General features: G+C 38.9%; 1 protein-coding gene across 1 annotated transcript; it reads left to right on the top strand.

Annotated features, from left to right (window-relative positions):
- Window positions 1-8,163: 8,163 nt before the first annotated feature.
- LOC143559230 (protein FAR1-RELATED SEQUENCE 5-like) lies at window positions 8,164-11,862 on the top strand. Its single transcript, XM_077047877.1, has 8 exons — window positions 8,164-8,196; window positions 8,384-8,450; window positions 8,990-9,073; window positions 9,344-9,572; window positions 9,660-10,116; window positions 10,714-11,032; window positions 11,188-11,259; window positions 11,366-11,862. Exons 1-8 carry the CDS (start codon window positions 8,164-8,166, stop codon window positions 11,860-11,862), a joined length of 1,758 nt encoding a protein of 585 aa, XP_076903992.1.
- The last annotated feature ends 8,034 nt before the right edge of the window (window positions 11,863-19,896 follow it).

The following is a 19,896-nucleotide window of genomic DNA, read 5'->3' on the forward strand; positions in this document are numbered from 1 at the left end:
GATTTTGATTCTCAAGGATCATCTATCCTTCAAAATCCCGGATCCTTGGGGGCAAGGGTTCCATCGCAGCAGCAATCAGGATACTGGGGAACTTTTCCTTCGGTATCCTCGGAGTTGCCCAAACCAACGAGGCCGGAAGCCATCAATATGCAGCCTCGCTCAACTATGCCAGCCGGCATATTCTCATCACTGTCCCCCTTGATGGCCTCTAAAGTTCACATTGGAGATGACATCCCTATGCAGGCACCACCTTATCCTTGGGATACCATCAATGGAGGAATTAACCACCCAAGCTCAGGATACCAGAGACCTAACCAAGATCCTAGTAATAGTTTACTTAATTCTAATTTATACACTAACCGTGGGTCTGTGCAGGACAAGGGGATATCCCCCAATATAGCCAGGGAATTACAGAAAATGAAGGACATGATCTCCAGTATCCCCGGGATAATCCGTCCCATAGCTGAAGTCCCGGCGGGCAGTCACAAATTTTCCAGGTTTACTTGGCCCATATGCGACGCGGAGATCCTCAGGAAATTCCAAACGCCCAACATGAAACTTTATGACGGCACTACGGATCCTGAGGAGCATGTGGCTCAATACAGGGAAAGGATGGAGGTCAACCCTATCCCCGCAAAAATCAAAGAAGCCTGTCTATGTAAAGGGTTTGGTTCAACACTAACGAGGCCAGCCCTCAAATGGTTATTAAGTATTCCTTCCAATACTATTACTTCCTTTGCTCATTTGATTAACTTATTTAACAATCAATTTTGTAGTATATTTTTTGAGAAAGTGACAGGTGATTTATATAGAATTGTTCAGCATAACAATGAATCCCTAAGGGATTACATAATCAGATTTAGCAGGGAAGCTTTGGAAATCCCCAACTTCGACATGGCAGCTGCTGTTGAAGCCTTCAAGATGGGGCTTAGAAAGGATTCTCCTTTCTATGACGACCTCGTCATAACTCCATGCAGGAATCTTGACGAAGTCAGAAACAGGGCACTAAGATACATTCGGCTGGAGGATGACAATAAGGCTCATGGAAACTTGGTTATCTTGAAATACGAGTCTACCAACAGGATGTCCGACTCTCCACAAAATTTCTTCAGACCGAAGCCTTATTCCAAGCAGGATAATCCCAAGATCAATGCTGTGGAAGAAGACGAAGACGACGAAGAATATCCTAAAATATCTGAATATTGCATTAACCTTGATATTGGTGGTGTAATTTGTGCCATGCAGGATTTAGGTGACAAGGCCAGATGGCCTAAGAAGAATGAGAAGCCTGGATCAAACAAAGACAAGTCAAAATGGTGTGCATACCATGAAGACTTTGGCCATCGCACTGATGATTGTATAGCACTTCGGAAGGAAATAGGATACCTTCTCAGCAAAGGACACCTGAAGGAACTATTTGGAAAAAACAAGAACAAAAGCCAGGATCCTGTCAAGATACCTGAAAGGGCACTTTCTCCACCACTTGGAGCTAAGGTGATATCCTTAATCTTGGGAGGATCTGACATCTGCAGAACCTCGTATTTAGCTGCTAAGAAACGTTCCAGAGAAACAAAAATGGACAACGGAGAAAGACCTCTCCGTACTTCCACATTGACGACTCAAAGAATCATATCCTTCGATGAGGAAGATAGATGTGACCTTATGGATCCCAACCATGACGGTTTGGTAATTACTTTATGTATAGCTAACTGTTTTGTGCACAGGATACTCGTCGATGGAGGAAGCTCTGTGAACATTATCCAGATGGATGCCTTGAAGAAAATGGATACCCCAGAAACAGAGATTATCTCGAAATCCTTAGTTATTTTTGGATTCAGTGGCAAAACCAAGAACACCTTTGGAGAAATCAAACTTCCAATATATATTGAGGGAACTAACTCCCTACAAAAGTTTTGCTTTATTGACTCTTTATCTTGTTGTAATGTGATTTTAGGCAGGCCCTGGATCCACAGCATGAAGGCACTACCCTCGACCTACCATCAGTGTGTGAAACTCCCAAGTCCCTGGGGAGACATCAAAATTGAAAGTGATCAGCAAGATGCCAAGGAATGTTATGCTTTATCAATGAAATGGACTACAAAGCCTACTCAAGCATAGCAATTACAGCAACAACCAGAGAAGGTCCTGCAAGCAAGAGAGCAGGATGTAAAGGAAGTATCTTTGGATCCCAGGATATTGAAGTCAAAGTATTATTGGGAACAAGTATTCCTGAGGATATTGAGATGGAATTGATATCCTTTCTAAAGAAAAGAGCTTCTACCTTTGCCTGGAAACATGAAGATATGACAGGTATATCTAAATCTATTATCACTCATAAACTTGGTATAGACAAATCTTTCAGGCCAGTACATCAAAAGCCACAAAAGTTTGCTCCTGAGAGAAACGCTATCATACAAGAAGAGGTGCAGAAGCTGCTCAAAACCAAGATGATAACAGAAGTCCAATTTCCTAAATGGTTGGCCAATCTAGTTGTAGTCCAGAAGAAAAATGGAAAATGAAGAGTGTGTGTGGACTTCACAGACCTGAATAAGGCCTGTCCAAAAGACCCATTCCCACTCCCGCACATTGACTCAATGGTGGATGCAACTGCTAGCCACGAACAGCTAACCTTCATGGTCGCATCCTCAGGATTTCAACAGATTCAAATGGAGCCTTCAGATCAAGAAGACACAGCCTTCATGACTCCCACAGGTATATACTGTTATACCGCAATGCCTTTTGGACTTAAAAATGCAGGTGCAACATATCAGAGGCTCGTCAGCATGATGTTCAAAGACCAACTAGGGGACATGATGGAAGTCTACATAGATGAAATGGTGGTAAAGTCAAAGAAGGCCAAGGATCATCTGAGAGACTTGGAAACATCATTTGATATCCTGGATGAATACAACATGAAGTTGAATCCAGCCAAGTGTCACTTTGGGGTCAAAGCAGGAAAATTCCTGGGATACATGGTCACCAAAAAAGGGATAGAAGCAAGCCCAGAGCAGATCAAGGCTATACTGGATATCAAATTACCAAGAAATGTCAAAGATGTCCAAAGATTAACCGGAAGAATAGCTGCTCTCAACAGATTCATCTCAAGATCTTCAAAGAAGTGTAAAGACTTCTATGATATCCTAAGGAAGAATCAAAAGTTCGAATGGGGAGAGAAGCAAGAAAGGGCATTGGTATCTCTGATGGAATACTTATCTTCAGCACCACTCCTGATGAAGCCAACTGATGGTGACTAACTATCCTATCAAGGCTGTTTTAAGAAAACCAGAGATGTCAGGTAGGATGGCAAAGTGGGCTGTGAAACTCAGCGAATATGATATCTTGTATGAGCCGAGAACGGCTATCAAGTCTCAAGCACTTGCCGACTTTGTGGCTGATTTTAGCCAGGATATAATCGAAGAAGTTGAAAAAGAAGTTCAACAATTGGAAATCAAGGAAAGTTGGACCTTACATACTGACGGTGCCTCCAACATAAGAGGAACAGGTTTAGGTATCCTGCTAAAATCGCCACAGGGGGACATTATACCTCTATCTATATCTTGTGAATTTTGGGCTACTAATAATGAGGCTGAATATGAGGCCTTAATAGCTGGTTTGCAATTAGCTAAGGATATGAAGGTCAGGTATCTTCAAGTTTATGTTGATTCTTTGTTATTAGCTAACCATTTCAATGGTTCTTATGCAGCGATTGCAAAGAACTTAGCGAAATATTTAGAAATAGTTAAGCAATTAGCTATGTATTTCGAGACATTTGACATAGTGCAGGTACCAAGAGAAGAGAACACTAAAGCAGATGCCTTAGCAAACTTGGCATCAGCTCTCAAGATACCAGGAGATGTCAAGATACCTATCGTGCATATCTTGACTCCAGCAACAAAGGAGAACTATGAAATTATGGACACTTCAGAAGTTAAAGACAGTCTAGTATCCTGGACCCGTCCCATAATACGATATCTTCAGGATAATGAAATTCCAGAGGGAGAAAATCCCAGAGCCTTTCGAATGAAGGTAACCCAGTATATTATCCTGAATAATGTATTATATAGAAAATCACTTGCAGGTCCATACTTGAGATGCTTGGAATATCAAGAAGCACAAGAAGTTCTCAAGGATATACATGAAGGCGATTGTGGAAACCACACTGGGGGCAGAGCCTTAACATCCAAGATACTAAGGACAAGATACTTTTGGCCAACAATGAAGAAAGATGCAATGGATTTCTTCAAGAAGTGTGATGCTTGCCAAAGACATAGCAACATACTGCACCAACCAGTTGAACCATTATACCCTGTCTTATCCCCATGGCCATTTATAAAATGGGGAATGGATATAATGGGAAAGCTGCCCAAGGCTCCTGGTGGAAAGGTCTTTATGCTGGCCATGACAGATTACTTCTCCAAGTGGATCGAAGCAGAAGCATTTGTCCAAGTGAAAGAAAAGGATGTGATCTCATTCATCAAACGCAACATCCTGACAAGGTTTGGTATCCCGGCAGAAATTGTTTGTGACAATGGGTCACAGTTCATCGGTAGTAGAACAACCAACTTTTGTGAAAGTTGGGGAATCAAGATGGTAACCTCAACTCCAGCGCATCCTCAAGCTAATGGTCAAGCAGAATCCAGCAACAAGATCATCATCAACAATCTAAAGAAAAAAATGTGATCTAAGAAGGGAAAATGGGCTGAAGAACTACCATTTGTTCTTTGGGCCGATAGAACCACTTCGAAAAATGCAACGGGACAAACGCCTTTCTCCTTGGTATTTGGGGCAGAAGTTGTTTTCCCTACAGAGATGGTGATCCCCACAGCAAGAACCAGCATCCAAGATATTGAGTCCAACAACCAAAGCCTTGCTGAAGACTTGGATACTATTGACGAACTCAGAGATCTAGCCAAGGTCAGAATGGCGGCATACAAACAAAGATTAGCCAAGTCCTACAACAAGAATATCAGAATTAGAAGATTCCAAGTAGGAGACATGGTGCTAAGGAAAGCGTTTCAGAATACCACCAACCCGACAGATGGAAAGCTAGCTCCTAAATGGGAAGGACCTTACTTGATTGAAGCCGAAGCCGGAAAAGGGGCCTACAGGTTAATCACTATGGAAGGTATTCCTATACCAAGAGCCTGGAACGCTATCCACCTCAAGGCGTATTTCTGTTAGTATACTTAACTGGTATGTTGGTATCCTCAAGAGGAAGGTATGTTTCCTTATCTATTCTTACATTTTTTAACTCTATTATTTCTAAATCAAGTTTACTGACTTAAGCATCGGAGGGGTGTTAGCCAGACTAACACCCACCCCTTACCAAGTTGCAGTTATCCTAAGGATATGTTATCTCGACAACAGTCAGAGGCTGATCAACTCCCAAACGAATATGATATCCCTGATATCCCTCAAGGTTTAAAGGTCTTCACCTTTCCAACGAACGCCAGGGGCGCACGAATAATATATCCCGGATATCTCAAATGGTTTAAAGGTCTTCACCTTTCTAACGACACCTGGAGCGCACGATGATTCAGGTATAGTTTGAGGTAGGCTGACCAGACCAGCAGACAATCCGTCTGTTGTTGGCTATATACCGAATCCTTAAGATAAGTGGCAGACGTTTCACACAAACGGTTTATAACATCTTCATGTTATCTAAGGTTTATAACACTTTCGTGTTATCCAAAGTTTTGGCATAATCATGCCCATGCGTTTGGGATCTTCCCCAGTTTTATCTCAAGCTTAGACATTTTCATGTCTCTTAAGTAAAGGCCTAGTTGCCAGTTAAAAGGCTTTATCGCCAGTTAATGGGCCTTGTCGCCAGAATTGTATAACTTTGTTTCGATAGATTGCTAAGAAGGTTACTAAATTGTTTTTAACTTAACAAAATCCCAGAAGCCTGATACTTAAAAAGATCAACGATTGGGGACATCACATGTAAGCCTATCAAAGTTATAGATAAATCTCCACAAAGGTACTCTTTACACTTAGTTTTATTACACAATTGTTATTTCAAACTATGATCTTTTGGTTTGATTGTGATAACTCACACAAGGCGTAAGGATACATTATCTTAAAACGTTTTACAATCAGGATATATTATTCTCAAAATATTTTATTAAAAGTCTTAAAGATAGATAATCCTCTAAGGGTTTGAGAACCATGTTTTCAAGATACATCATCACCAAAATAACTTATTTCAAAAAATTAAAGACATATAATATTCCAACTAAAATTTACAAGTCATTGAACACAATACTTAAAGCCAAAAGATTATATCATTACTAATCATAAAGTGCAGGAAACTAGAAAGGCGACACCTGGGTTTCGTCTTGAAAAGCCAAGATCCCTCCACCCAAATATTGCCAGATGTTCAAAGGTCAAGATAACATGGGCTTCGTCTTAGAAAGTCAAGATCCCTCCACCCATGTATCCTAAATATCCTAAGCATACTATTGTTCAAGACAGAAAAAAGAAAATTGTTCAAATAACCATTACAACCCAACATTAGACCGACAAATAGAAACAATTAAAAAATTGGGCTCAAGCCTTTTCTTTACCGCTATCATCGCCCAATTGCACCTCGTCACCAGCCGCCTTCACTGCACCCTTGATAGCCACCTCCACAGCCTCTTCTGCAGACTTCTCCGTACCACTAGAACCTGTTTCCTCCACCTTATCCCCACCAAGCTCAGCCAATATCTTCTCCCAACCAGCTACATCCAAGAAAGGAGTGTCCAGACCAGCATCCTTCGCCTCTTTAGCCATCTTGAGCCGGGATTGGAATATGGAAATAGCAGCAGACTTCTTCGCCCCCTCCATAGCATCATAAACTTTTATCATACATTTCGCCTCTTGATGAACCAACTCCTTCTTGACCAATGACAACTCCAGCTTCAGGTCATCTACTTCTTTGGTCTTCTTATCAAGAAGACTGGTCTTTGTCACCCCTATCTTCATCAGTTCAGAGATACGAGTATGGGCTTCATGGAGTTCAAGGCTCATGGCGGCAAACCGGGAGGAAAGATATTCGAGGCCCTACAAGGATAAAGAATCCCCAATATAAGTTATTCTCAGGATATAAGAAATCATGACAAATGAAGAAGATACCTGCTGAGTCTTATTCATGGCATCGTGGAAATCAACATCGTGCATGAGAACGGATTCGCTGGTCTCCTGGCTCTTCTGTTTCTTAGAGCCTTTCGCTCGGTTGCCTTCAGGACGTGGGATAGAGCTGGATATAGGTTCTTTCTTGATAGAGCTTCAAGTGGATACCATGCTTTCTATATCTTCAAGGGCAAAAGCAGAAGCAGACTTGCCTACAAATACACAGGTTAGTATCCCTAATCCTTAAAATATTTACAATAACATATCAAATGTTTCTTACCAGACATAACGGAACTTGAGGATCGGGATGGTTCTTGAAAGCTTGACTGAAGATGAAACGTCCTTTCCTCCTCGTCAATGAGAAAGAAGGATGCAAGCTTGCCCTCGGTTTCTCTGGTAGGAGGAGCGATCTTAAAGAACTTCAAAGCTGCAAAGAAAAATGCATCAGTCACAAAAGATATCAATATTTGTTCAAGATACAGTATCCTACTTTTGGAAACCCAGAGATAAGGAAGAGTATTGAGCTGTGGAAGAGAATCTCTCCTAACAAAGAAAAATTGTCTCTTCCACTGATCATTGTTATGGGTGTTTTTCGAGACCAATGAAGATTGACCAGATTTGATCTTAAGGAGATATCTTGAAGATCCGTGGCTGCGAAGGTCGTATACAGAAGCAAACTCTGAGAGGGTAAAATCGAGAGCATGGTCGGCGATTAGTTTCTCCAAGACGAACAAAGTCCTCCAAACCATAGGCATGGTTTGGGCATAACTAAAACCAATTCTGAGAAAGAACTCGGTGGTAAAAGCAGGAAACGGGTAGGAAAAACCGATTTTGAACGGCAAAAACGGAAAGTAGATCCAGGTTTTTGAAACAAAATCAGAAGTAAGAGCGGCGTCAAATGGTCTGAAAACAGTTCCAGCAGGAAAGCAACCCTGAGACCAAAGATTTGCGATATCGGTGTTGCTAAAAATACACATCTCATTCGCAGGACTTGCGAGGAGATTCTGTGATACAAAATTCTCAATACCGGAGGATTAAAGCTTTGGACTCATGATTTCACTAAGATACAGAAGGAAGAAAGAGGTTACCTAGAAAGGAAGGTGGATAAAAATGTTATTTATCCGGCTAATTATAAGGACGACCTAGGGTTTGGTGAGTAATTGAAGCGGCTGACACGTGCATTAAAGATCCACCACGCAACATTTAAAATTAAAATATTTTACAGCTGTAATGCGTATCTACAGCTGTTAAATTTGGGGACAATTGTTAGAGCACGGATTTTCAGTATCCTCAAGAAACATTATTCAGAGCAAATTCAGGATGCGGTATCGTCAAAGGTAATAGGTATCCTAATTACATTATATATGTAACACGATTTTTGCTTCTTTCTATGTTTACCAGGTCAAAGATTGTTATCGTGATCTCCCAAAGACTCGCACTTTCCGTTAATAAAGCGTGACAAGAAAGGAAACGTGCTGATTGAAGGGCTAACGACTAATTGGAATAATTCCGCAGTTTCCTTAAATATAGGCCATATTGTTAGCTTTTTATTTTTGTAGAAATAGAGCTCAAAACCGGATCATAACACACACTCTAGACACACTAGACTTACTAGTACTCGCATTCTCAGTAATCACGATCAAGTTTGAGCTCCACCATTGTAATCACCTTTGTTATTAATAAACCGGTGGTGATAGTTTTCACTGCCCGGGGTTTTTTGCTTGTTATCCTAAGGATAACGGGTTTTTTCCTCGCAACAAATCCTTGTGTTCAAGCACTTTTACGTTCATTTCATATAAGCACCAAGTCCCGATTACTAATTTGGTTACGAAATCATTGTTGTTAATTTTTGACCAAAACAAATACCAACTTGAAGAAGCTATTGAAGTTGTTCACGAAGAAGTGTTGGATAATGATGCTGGTGAAGAATTTGCTGTTGATGAACAAGGTGTTCAAAGAGGTACTAATACAGTTACTCGTATGAAGTTGATGAGAAGATTTTTTAGCAAATGTGGTCGTTTTAGTTATCATGATGCTAGGAATTGTCCGTTTAAATAAATTTTAGTCTTTTGTTTATTTCCTATTATAGCTTTGGTTTTTCTTTTTGATGTTAAACTCTTGTTTGTCCATTCAATAAAATTCTATTTGTGTTTTTATTGAGAAAGAATTTTCTGATCTCTTGATTTAGTTTCATATATGTAAATTATTAAATATTTTTACTTAATTGTAGATTTGCACGAAAATGATAACGAAAATTCAGCATACAGTCAAACGTACACATCACCTAACGGAACAAGACATTGGTTGCCCAACGTTGCACAAGAACATAAACCTATTGTGGGTACGATATATCTGACATTGGAGGATGCAGAATTAATGTATAAGTTGTATGCGGATAAGGCTGGATTTGATACACGATTATCTACTATTAAGAGAAATAAGGGTGCTATTACTAATAGGTATATCATTTGTAATAGAGCAGGTACTTATCGTGGCAAAGATATTGATACACTAATTACAAATTCACATTCATAGTCTCCACATAGCATTAACTACAAGGTTACCGACTGCCAAGCACGTGTAAGACTAAGAGCTGTAAAAGGTACCCCTAGTTTTGAATTATATGAGTTTGTGGAAAGTCATAATCATGGTCTTGTTGCTAATGAGAATAAGGACTTAACAAGGAGTCGTAGTCAGTTGGATTTTAGTGACCATGAATTGATACATAGAGTTAGTTTGGTAAATATTGGTGCGACAAGAGCCTACAGAATTCAATCGGCATTAAAGGGCGGTCACCACATGGTTCGAGGTACAAAAATAGAGTACACAAATAGTTCCAGGAATGTTAGAGCTTTCATAGGAGATAAAGATGCACAAATGGTGATAAATAGCATGAACGAACGTTTGCGGAACTTACATAATTACTCTTTTGTTTACACTGTTGTTAAAGGCGAGTTGCAATCTTTATTTTGGGCTGATGACGTTGCAAAATGCAACTATAGCGTATTCGGTGATGTTTTATCATTTGACGCGACATACAAAACGAATATGTAAGTTTTTTATATGTGGCGTTTTACATTAATGTATTTACTTTTTCTAATTTTTAAATCGCTTTTCAAGTACGGCATGATTTTTGTCCCTTTTACTGGAGTTAATCATCACAAGAAGTGCGTAACATATGGTGCTGGTTTGTTACAAATGAAACTATTGAATCATAAAAGTGGTTGTTAAGAGTCTTTTCTTCAAGCACATGGTAATAAGCAACCAACACTAGTTTTAAGTGATCAAGATCCAGCAATGAAGCAAGCAATATCTATCGTTTTAACTCAATCTGTTCATCGACTTTGTATGTGGCACATTATGGATAAACTCCGTAGCAAGGTACGGCACATCTGTATTTGTATATACTAATTATAGTTAAAAGAAAATTTAATTTATGTTAAATTAATTTAAACGACAGTTGTCGTTTTAGCATATGATAATCATTGTTTACTTAAGTGTCATTCTTCATTGTTAGTTTGTGAATATGAGAAGAAATAATAGTTCATAAACTAAATTAACCTTTTAGTACTAATGTATGTCCCATAATTCTGTTTATAGGTATCCAAGGAACGGTTAAGAAATGGAGAGTTGTGTAGAAGTATACATAAGTTAGTTTGGAATGTGTTTATTGACCCACCTACGTTTGAGCGAAAGTGGGGATTGCTAATGACAGAATTTAAATTGAATGATCATGATTGGCTTAAACAGATGTATGCTATTCGTGAACAATGGGTCCCTGGTTATTTTAAGGATATACCCATGTGCTGTTTGATGAAGACCACGTCTAGATGCGAGAGCTCTAATGCTAGTTTAAAAGTTAATTCTAGCCCTTCCAACAAACTTGTGCAATTCATGTTGTGTTTTGAATTATCAATGGGTAATCAAAGGGAGAAGCAAAGAACTTTGCAGAACAAAACGACCACAACAACTCCTCTCTATCGTCTCAACACTCCTATCGTTATGTATACACCCAAGACATTTTTTTCGAGGTTCAAAAAGAGATGATAAAAAGTGCAACATCCTGTATGATAGGTATTCCTGAAGTTGTAGGCGATTCCAAAGTTTATTTGATTCATCACAAGGACAAAAGATCTGGTCTCGTTGGTAGGTTTAAGGTATTTCTATGTGGGGTTGCTATGTGTATATAAATCATCAATTTTTTTATATACTTTTTTGATGTTAAGTTTTTAATCTGGATATAACAATGTAGGTTTCTATCAATTGACTGATACGACTGTTAGCTGCTCTTGCATGTTGTATACACGTATTGGATATCTATGTCGTCATGTGTTTTCTGTTTTCAGAATGGAGAATATTGACAAAATTCCAGATCATTACATATCTAAACATTGGGATACTTATGCGCTACCGAACATCGTGTACAGCATTGAAAATAGGATTGGGGTTGGAAAAAGCGAAAAATCAAGGATTTGGATTGAGGTCATTGATGATGTTCAGAAGTGTTTGGACCATTTAAGGGATCAAGACGAAAGACTTAATGTTTTTGCTACAAAAATCAAGGAATTGAAGAATGAAATTTTTGAAGAATTTCCACACAACCCAAACCATAGAAACAAGAAAGCCATGATTCAATACTTGCTTCAACAATCTCAACCAGAAGAAGATTGTGTTACCGCCCCTACAGGTATTAAGAACGAAGGCAGTGGGAGACGCAGGCTGATCAGCGCACGTGAGAAGGCAGCGTAGAAGGCTAAGAAGAAAAAACGTTTATGTGGTTATTGTGGAAAATATGCCAATCATGACACAAGAAATTGTCCGAAAAAGAAAAAAGCAGAAAACCAAAACGAAACTGATAATGAAACAAGTTCTGAAGAACATAGCGGTTATGAGTGATGCTCTTTTTTTACATTATGTTTTGTTCAATACTCTTCTTTAAACTTCTTTATTTTGTGTACTTTGGATTTTGACATTTTGACCTCGATTCTATTAAGGATACCAGGATTTTCTATTTCATCATATTTTCCAACATCTTAGTTTAAGAATTCATGTAAAACATTCTTTTACATATATGCAATTATCAATTTTGACATATCTGCATAATAGTAAGTTTAGTACCTTTGAGTTATCTAGATTTACAATATACAACATCAGACATTACACCAAAAGCAAAGCAAAGTAATACTTTTTTAGATGTCCAGACAATTTTTCATTCAGGTTATGTTTTGATTTGTTTCATATCAAACCATGAAATTTGTGTTGACACTTTTATACATATATGTAATAATATGATTTTTAGATGTCCTGCCATTTATAAACGAGGTACATGATATTTATCAATTTTGCACTAAAACAAAGTAGCTAGTTGCCTCATAAAAGTTAAATCTTATTTTCTGTTAGGGCTCGGATTTTCGGTATTCTCAGCAAACATTATGTTCAGAACAACTCCAGGATGCGGTATCCTCCAAGGTAACAGGTATCATAAATACGTTATATAACTAACAATTTGTTCGTAGACTTTCCTTGTTTACCAGGTCAACGACCGTTGCTATGATCTCCCGAAGACTTGCACTTTCAGTTGATAGATCGTGGTAGGAAAGGAAACGTGCTGATTAAGAGGATTAACGGCTAATGGATTTAGTCCAAAAGTTTCCTAAATTGTAGGCCATATTGTTAGCTTTAATTTTGTATAAATAGAGCACCACTCGGATCAAACAACACACACTTTTTAGCACACAAGACTTACTAGTACTCGCATTCTCTGTAATCACGATCGAGTTTTAGCTCCACACTTGTAACCACTTTGTTAATAATAAATCGGTGGTGATAGTTTTCACCACCCGGGGTTTTTTTCTTGTTATCCTAAGGATAACGAGTTTTTTCCTCGCAACAAATCTCTGTGTTCAAGCCATTTTTACAAGCACCTAGTCTCATGTTACTAATTTGGTTGTAAAATCGCGTTCGTCAATTTCTGACCAAAACAATTTGGCACCCACCGTGGGGCTAACGGTGCTATAATCCTTCCAATCAATTATTTCATCAGCCATCACCTTCATCCCTTCATTATGGCCTCACAACCAAAAGCTAGTTCTGTCTTTACTCCAGTGGTCACTGTTGCTTCAGGTGTCAACCCAGGACCTCCACCAGTGCCGAAGAAGAACATTCAGTCCAGAGGAGAGCTTCCACCATACGCGGGATCCTCTACACGGGTAGACCCGGTTATTTCTAACAATGACATTTTTGCTTCGATGAAACAGGTCAAAACACACATGGAGAAGCAAGAAAAGACCAACTCAAGGCTATTTAAGGAGATTGAAGGGATCAACAAGAAGCCAGGATAGGAGGCTACTCCAATCATGACAAGGGTTCTTGATTTTAATTCTCCAGGATCATCTATCCTTCAGAATCCCGGATCCTTGGGGACACAATCAACAAGGATTCCATCCCAGCAGCAGTCAGGATACTGGGGAACTTATCCTCCGGTATCCTCAGAGTTACCCAGACCAACGAGGCCAGAATCCATCAACATACAGCCTCGCTCAACCATGCCAGCCGGCATATTCTCGTTAGGATCTCCCAGGGTGTCCTCTGAAGTGCATGTTGGAGATGACATCCCTATGCAGACATCACCTTATCCTGAGGATACCCTCAATGGAGGAACTAGCCGTCAAGGCTCAGGATACCAGAGACCTAACCAAGATCTCGGTAACGGTTTACTTAATTCTAATTTATACACTAACCGTGGATCTGTGAAGGATAAGGGGGTATCCCCCGAAATAGCCAGGGAATTGCAAAAATGAAGGATATGATTTCCAGTATCTCGGGGATAATCCGTTCCATAGCTGAAGTTCTGGTAGGCAGTCACAGATTATCCAGGTTCACTTGGCCTATATTCGACGTGGAGATCCCCAGGAAATTCCAGACGCCCAACATGAAACTGTACGATGGCACTACGGATCCTGAGGAACACGTAGCTCAATACAGAGAGAGGATGGAGGTCAACCCTGTCCCTACTGAAATCAAAGAATCCTATCTATGTAAGGGGTTCAGTTCAACACTAACAGGGCTGGCCCTCAAATGGTTATTAAGTATTCCTTCCAATACTATTACTTCCTTTGCTCATTTGATTAACTTGTTCTATAATCAATTTTCTTGTATTAGATCTTTTGAGAAAATGACAGGTGATTTATATAGAATTGTTCAGCATAACAATGAATCCTTAAGGGATTACATAATTAGATTTAGCATGGAAGCTTTGGAAATCCACAACCTTGACATGGCAGCTGCTGTCGAAGCCTTCAAGATGGGACTTAGGAAGGATTCTCCTTTCTATGACGACCTTTTCATGACTCCATGTAGGAATCTTGATGAAGTCGGAAACAAGGCATTAAGATACATTTGGCTGGAGGATGACAGAAGGCTCATGGAAGCTTGGTTATCCCGAAGTATGAGTCTACCAACAGGAAATCAGACTCTCCACAAAAATTCTCTAGGCCGAAGCCATATTCCAAGCAGGATAATCCTAGGATAAACGCTATGGAAGAAGACGAAGATGACGAAGAGTATCCTAAAATATCCGAATATTGCTTTAACCTTGATATTGGTGGTGTGATTTGTGCCATGCAGGATTTAGGTGACAAGGCTAGATGGCCTAAGAAAAACGAAAAACCCGGGTCCAGCAAAGACAAGTCCAAATGATGTGCATTCCATGAAGACTTTGGCTATCGCACTGAAGATTGCATAGCACTTCGGAAGGAAATAGGATACCTTCTCAGCAAAGGATACCTGAAGGATCTGTTGGGAAGAAACAAGAACAAGAGTCAGGATCCTGTCAAGATACCTGAAAGGGCACCTTCTCCACCACCCGCAGCTAAGATTGTATCTTTCATCTCTGGAGGATCTGACATCTGTGGAACCTCGTATTCAGCAGCTAAGAAGCATTCCAAAGAAACGAAGATGGACAATGGAGAAAGACCTCTCCGCACTTCCACTCTGACAACTTAAAGAATCATATCCTTCGATGAGGAGGATCGATGTGATCTTGTGGATCCATACCATGATGGTTTGGTAATCACTTTATGTATAGTTAACTGTTTTGTGCGCAGGATACTCGTTGACGGAGGAAGCTCTGTAAACATTATCCGGATAGATGCTTTGAGGAAAATGGATATCCCGGAAACGGAGATTATCCCAAAATCCTCAGTCCTTGTAGGATTCAGTGGCAAGACCAAGAATACTTTGGGTGAAATCAAACTTCCAATATATATTGAGGGAACTAACTCTTTACAAAAATTTTGTGTTATTGACTCGTTGTCTTGTTGTAATGTGATATTAGGCAGACCCTGGATCCACAGCATGAAGGCAGTACCCTCAACCTATTATCAATGTGTTAAACTTCCAAGCCCATGGAGGGTCATTAAGATTGAAAGCGATCAGCAAGATGCCAAGGAATGCTATGCTTCATCAATGAAGTGGACTACAAAGCCCACTTAGGCATAGAAATTACAGAAACAACCAGGGAAGGTCCTACAGACTAGAGAGCAAGAAGTGAAGGAAGTATCTCTGGATCCTTAGGATACCGAGAACAAAGTATTATTAGGATCAGGTATGCCTGAGGATATCGAACAAGAATTGATATCCTTCCTAAAGAGGAGAGCCTCCACCTTCGCCTGGAAACATGAAGATATGACAGGTATCTCTAAATCCATAATTACTCATAAACTTGATATAGATAAATCTTTCAGGCCAGTACATCAAAAGCGAAGGAAGTTTGCTCCTAAGAGAAACGTTATCATACAAGAAGAAGTGCAGAAGCTGCTCAAGACCAAAATGATAAGAGAGGTCCATTATCCTAGATGATTGGCCAATCTAGTTGTGGTCTAGAAGAAGAATGGAAAGTGGAGAGTGTGCGTGGACTTCACAGACCTGGATAAGGCCTACCCAAAAGATCCATTTCAACTCCCACACATTGACTCAATGGTTGATGCAACTCCTGGCCATGAACTGCTAACCTTCATGGATGCATCCTCAGGATTTCAACAAATTCAAATGGAGCCTTCAGATCAGGAAGACACAGCCTTCATGACTCCCACAGGTATATACTGTTATACTGCAATGCCTTTTGGACTAAAAAAATGTAGGTGCAACATACAAGAGGCTAGTCAACATGATGTTCAAAGAACAACTGGGGGACACGATGGAAGTCTACATAGACGACATGGTGGTAAAGTCAAGAAAAGCTGAGGATCATCTCAAAGACTTGGCGACAACATTTGACATCCTGGACTAGTATAACATGAAGTTGAACCCAGCCAAGTGTCATTTTGGTGTCAAAGCAGAAAAGTTTCTTGGATACAAGGTCACCAAGAGAGGAATAGAGGCTAGCCCTGAACAGATCAAGGCCATCCTGGACATCAAGTCACCAAGAAATGTTAAAGACATCCAAAGAATGACCGGAAGAATAGCACCTCTCAACAGATTCATCTCAAGATCTTCAGAGAAGTGTAAAGACTTCTATGATATACTGAGGAAGAATCAAAAATTCAAATGGGGAGAAAAGCAAGAAAGGGCATTGGTATCCTTGAAGGAATACTTATCCTCAGCACCACTCCTGATGAAGCCAGTTGATGGTGAACCATTATCCTTGTACTTAGCTGTTTCCGGAAGTGCAATAAGTATTGTCTTAGTCAAAGATCATGAAGGTCAACAGCATCCGATATATTATGTAAGTAAAAGTCTATTAGACGCTGAATCCAGGTATTCTTATCTTGAAAAGTTGATTTTAGCACTTATAATGGCTTCTACTAAATTAAGACATTATTTTGAAACTCATGTTATTCATGTAAAAACTAACTATCCTATTAAAGTTATTTTAAGAAAACCAGAAATGTCAGGTAGGATGGCAAAGTGGGCTGTGAGACTTAGTGCATATGATATCTTGTATGAACCGAGGACAGCCATCAAATCTCAGGCACTTGCCGACTTTGTGGCTGATTTTAGCCAGGATATACTTAAGGAAGTAGAAAAGGAAGTTCAACAACTAGAAATCAAGGATAGTCAGACTTTGCATACCGATATTGCTTCCAACATAAGAGGAACATGGCTAGGTATCCTGCTAAAATCGCCACAGGGGGACATTATACCTTTATTTATATCATGTGAATTTCAGACTACTAATAATGAGGCTGAATACGAAGCCTTAATAGTTGGTTTGCAATTAGCTAAGGATATGAAGGTCAGGTATCTTCAAGTTTACGTTGATTTTTTGTTATTAGCTAACCATTTTAATGGCTCTTATGTAGTAAATGTAGAAAACTTAGCAAAATATTTAGAAATAGTTAAAAAAATTAGCTATGTGTTTCGAAACATTTGATATAGTACAGGTTCCAAGGGAACAGAACACTGAAGCAGATGCCTTAGCAAATTTAGCATCAGCTCTCAATATACCAGATGATATCAAAATACCCATCGTTCATATTTTGACTCCTGTAATAAAGGAGAACCACGAAGCCTTGGAGACTTTAAAGCCTAAGAATAATCCAGTATCCTGGACCCATCCCATAATACGGTATCTTCAGGATAATGAGATCCCAGAAAGAGAAAATCTCAGAGCTTTCCGAATAAAGGTAACTCAGTATATTATCCTAAATAATACTTTGTATAGAAAATCACTTGCAGGTCCATACTTAAGATGCTTGGAACATCATGAAGCACAAGAAGTTCTCAAAGACATACACGAAGGTGATTGTGGAAACCACACTGGGGGCAGAGTAGCTAATTGCCTCGTAAAAGTTAAATCTTATTTTCTGTTAGGGCTCGGATTTTCGGTATCCTCAGCAAACATTATGTTCAGAACAACTCCAGGATGCGGTATCCTCCAAGGTAGCAGGTATCCTAAATACGTTATATAACTAACAATTTGTTCGTAGACTTTCCTTGTTTACCAGGTCAAAGACCGTTGCTATGATCTCCCAAAGACTCTCACTTTCAGTTGATAGATCATGGCAGGAAAGGAAACGTGCTGATTAAGAGAATTAACGGCTAATTGGATTTAGTCCAAAAGTTTCCTAAATTATAGGCCATATTGTTAGCTTTATTTTTGTATAAATAGAGCACTACTCGGATCAAACAACACACACTTTTTAGCACACGAGACTTACTAGTATTCGCATTCTCTGTAATCATAATCGAGTTTTAGCTCCACACTTGTAACCACTTTGTTATTAATAAATCGGTGGTGATAGTTTTCACCACCCGGGGTTTTTTTCTTGTTATCCTTAGCATAACGAGTTTTTTCCTCGCAACAAATCTCTGTGTTCAAGCACCTAGTTCCATTTTACTAATTTGGTTGTAAAATCGTATTTGTCAATTTTTAACCAAAACATTTTCTATAAAAAAAAATATAGTTTAATAATAGCACCCTACATGGAAACATTTGGTATAACATTCCATATCAAACGGATTTGTTTCTTAATATTGTGGGACAATCTTTAAGAAAAAGGTTAGATAACCAACATATACATATTCCATATCAAACGGATTTGTTTCTTAATATTGTTGGACAATCTTTAAAAAAAAGGTTAGATAACCAAAATATACTAAAAATGTCAGATTTGTTTCTTAAAAAAATATGTGTTACATTATACTAAATAACTATACCACATTATATAAACAAAATGTATTTCAAAACATTAAACCTGAATCGTTTCATAGTAATGAACTTCAAACTCCGTTCGAACAAACAAAAAAAAAAGCCAAACAAAAACATTCAGACCAACAGAAACAAAAACATAATGTAAAAGTAAGTCTTGTTTTTAGCAGAGCAAAACAACCTAATTAAACTGTGAGCAGCTCTTAAGCAACTTTGTCGTCTTTATTGCTTTGACTTTGTTATCCAGCTCAATCGCCCCCTTAACACAACATCTTTATGTTTGTTGATAACAGAAAGCAATATTCTTGCAGTATATTTTTTCCTCAACCCTGCTATTTGTAACTTCAATCCCGACTTTTCAGCTTTGAATCCACAATCTCAATTCTTCTCCTTACTGCTCTGATACTTTCCCATGTGCCTCATGACATAGACACCACGATCCAAGTAGTTTTTCTTAGTTTCCCAACCAATTTTTAATTTTTCTGGTCTTACCTGATTCAAAGCAAACCATTTTCCATTTCCAAAAGATTTCAAGTAGTCCACAAACATGTGTTTCTGCAAACAATTAAATTCATTTAGTTTTAAATTTTGCACACATGGAATAAAATAACTTTCCTCAATTGAACATACCACTTTCAAAGGGGTATCTTTTCTATCAAAATCCTTTTTGTCCTTTAATCCAACTGGGCTTGTTGATTCATGCATGTTGTCTATCACTATGATTGCCAAATGCCTCAAATCAAAGCACATTAAATACCAGTGGTGGTTTTCTATTATTGGAAAGAAAACCAGGTCATAGGCTTCAAATTCAATAGACTATGATCTTGATCAACAACAGCCAACATGTTTGTTTTAAACAATGAAGTCCTAACAGCAGATGCAAATCGGTTTCCATCAAGCATATCTTTTGTCTGACAATTTTGATAACAAAAAAGTAAAACATGTACTTTCATAAATATATATATGTATGAAAACCAAGAAACGCACCATGTATTTAAGTTATTAATGAATATGGAATCTTAATGTTACACATGAATGGCAAAAAAGCCGGTGCAACAATTCTGAGCCTCGGTTCCTCTCTTCATAGTTTAGTACTGCAGCCCAGCAATCTATAACACTGCTCTCAATCTCAA

The sequence above is a fragment of the Bidens hawaiensis genome, unplaced genomic scaffold (genome assembly GCF_021521415.1).
Source record: "Bidens hawaiensis isolate Kalapana, Puna unplaced genomic scaffold, B.hawaiensis_p1.1 tig00019793_1, whole genome shotgun sequence".
Classification (NCBI taxonomy): Eukaryota; Viridiplantae; Streptophyta; class Magnoliopsida; order Asterales; family Asteraceae; genus Bidens; species Bidens hawaiensis.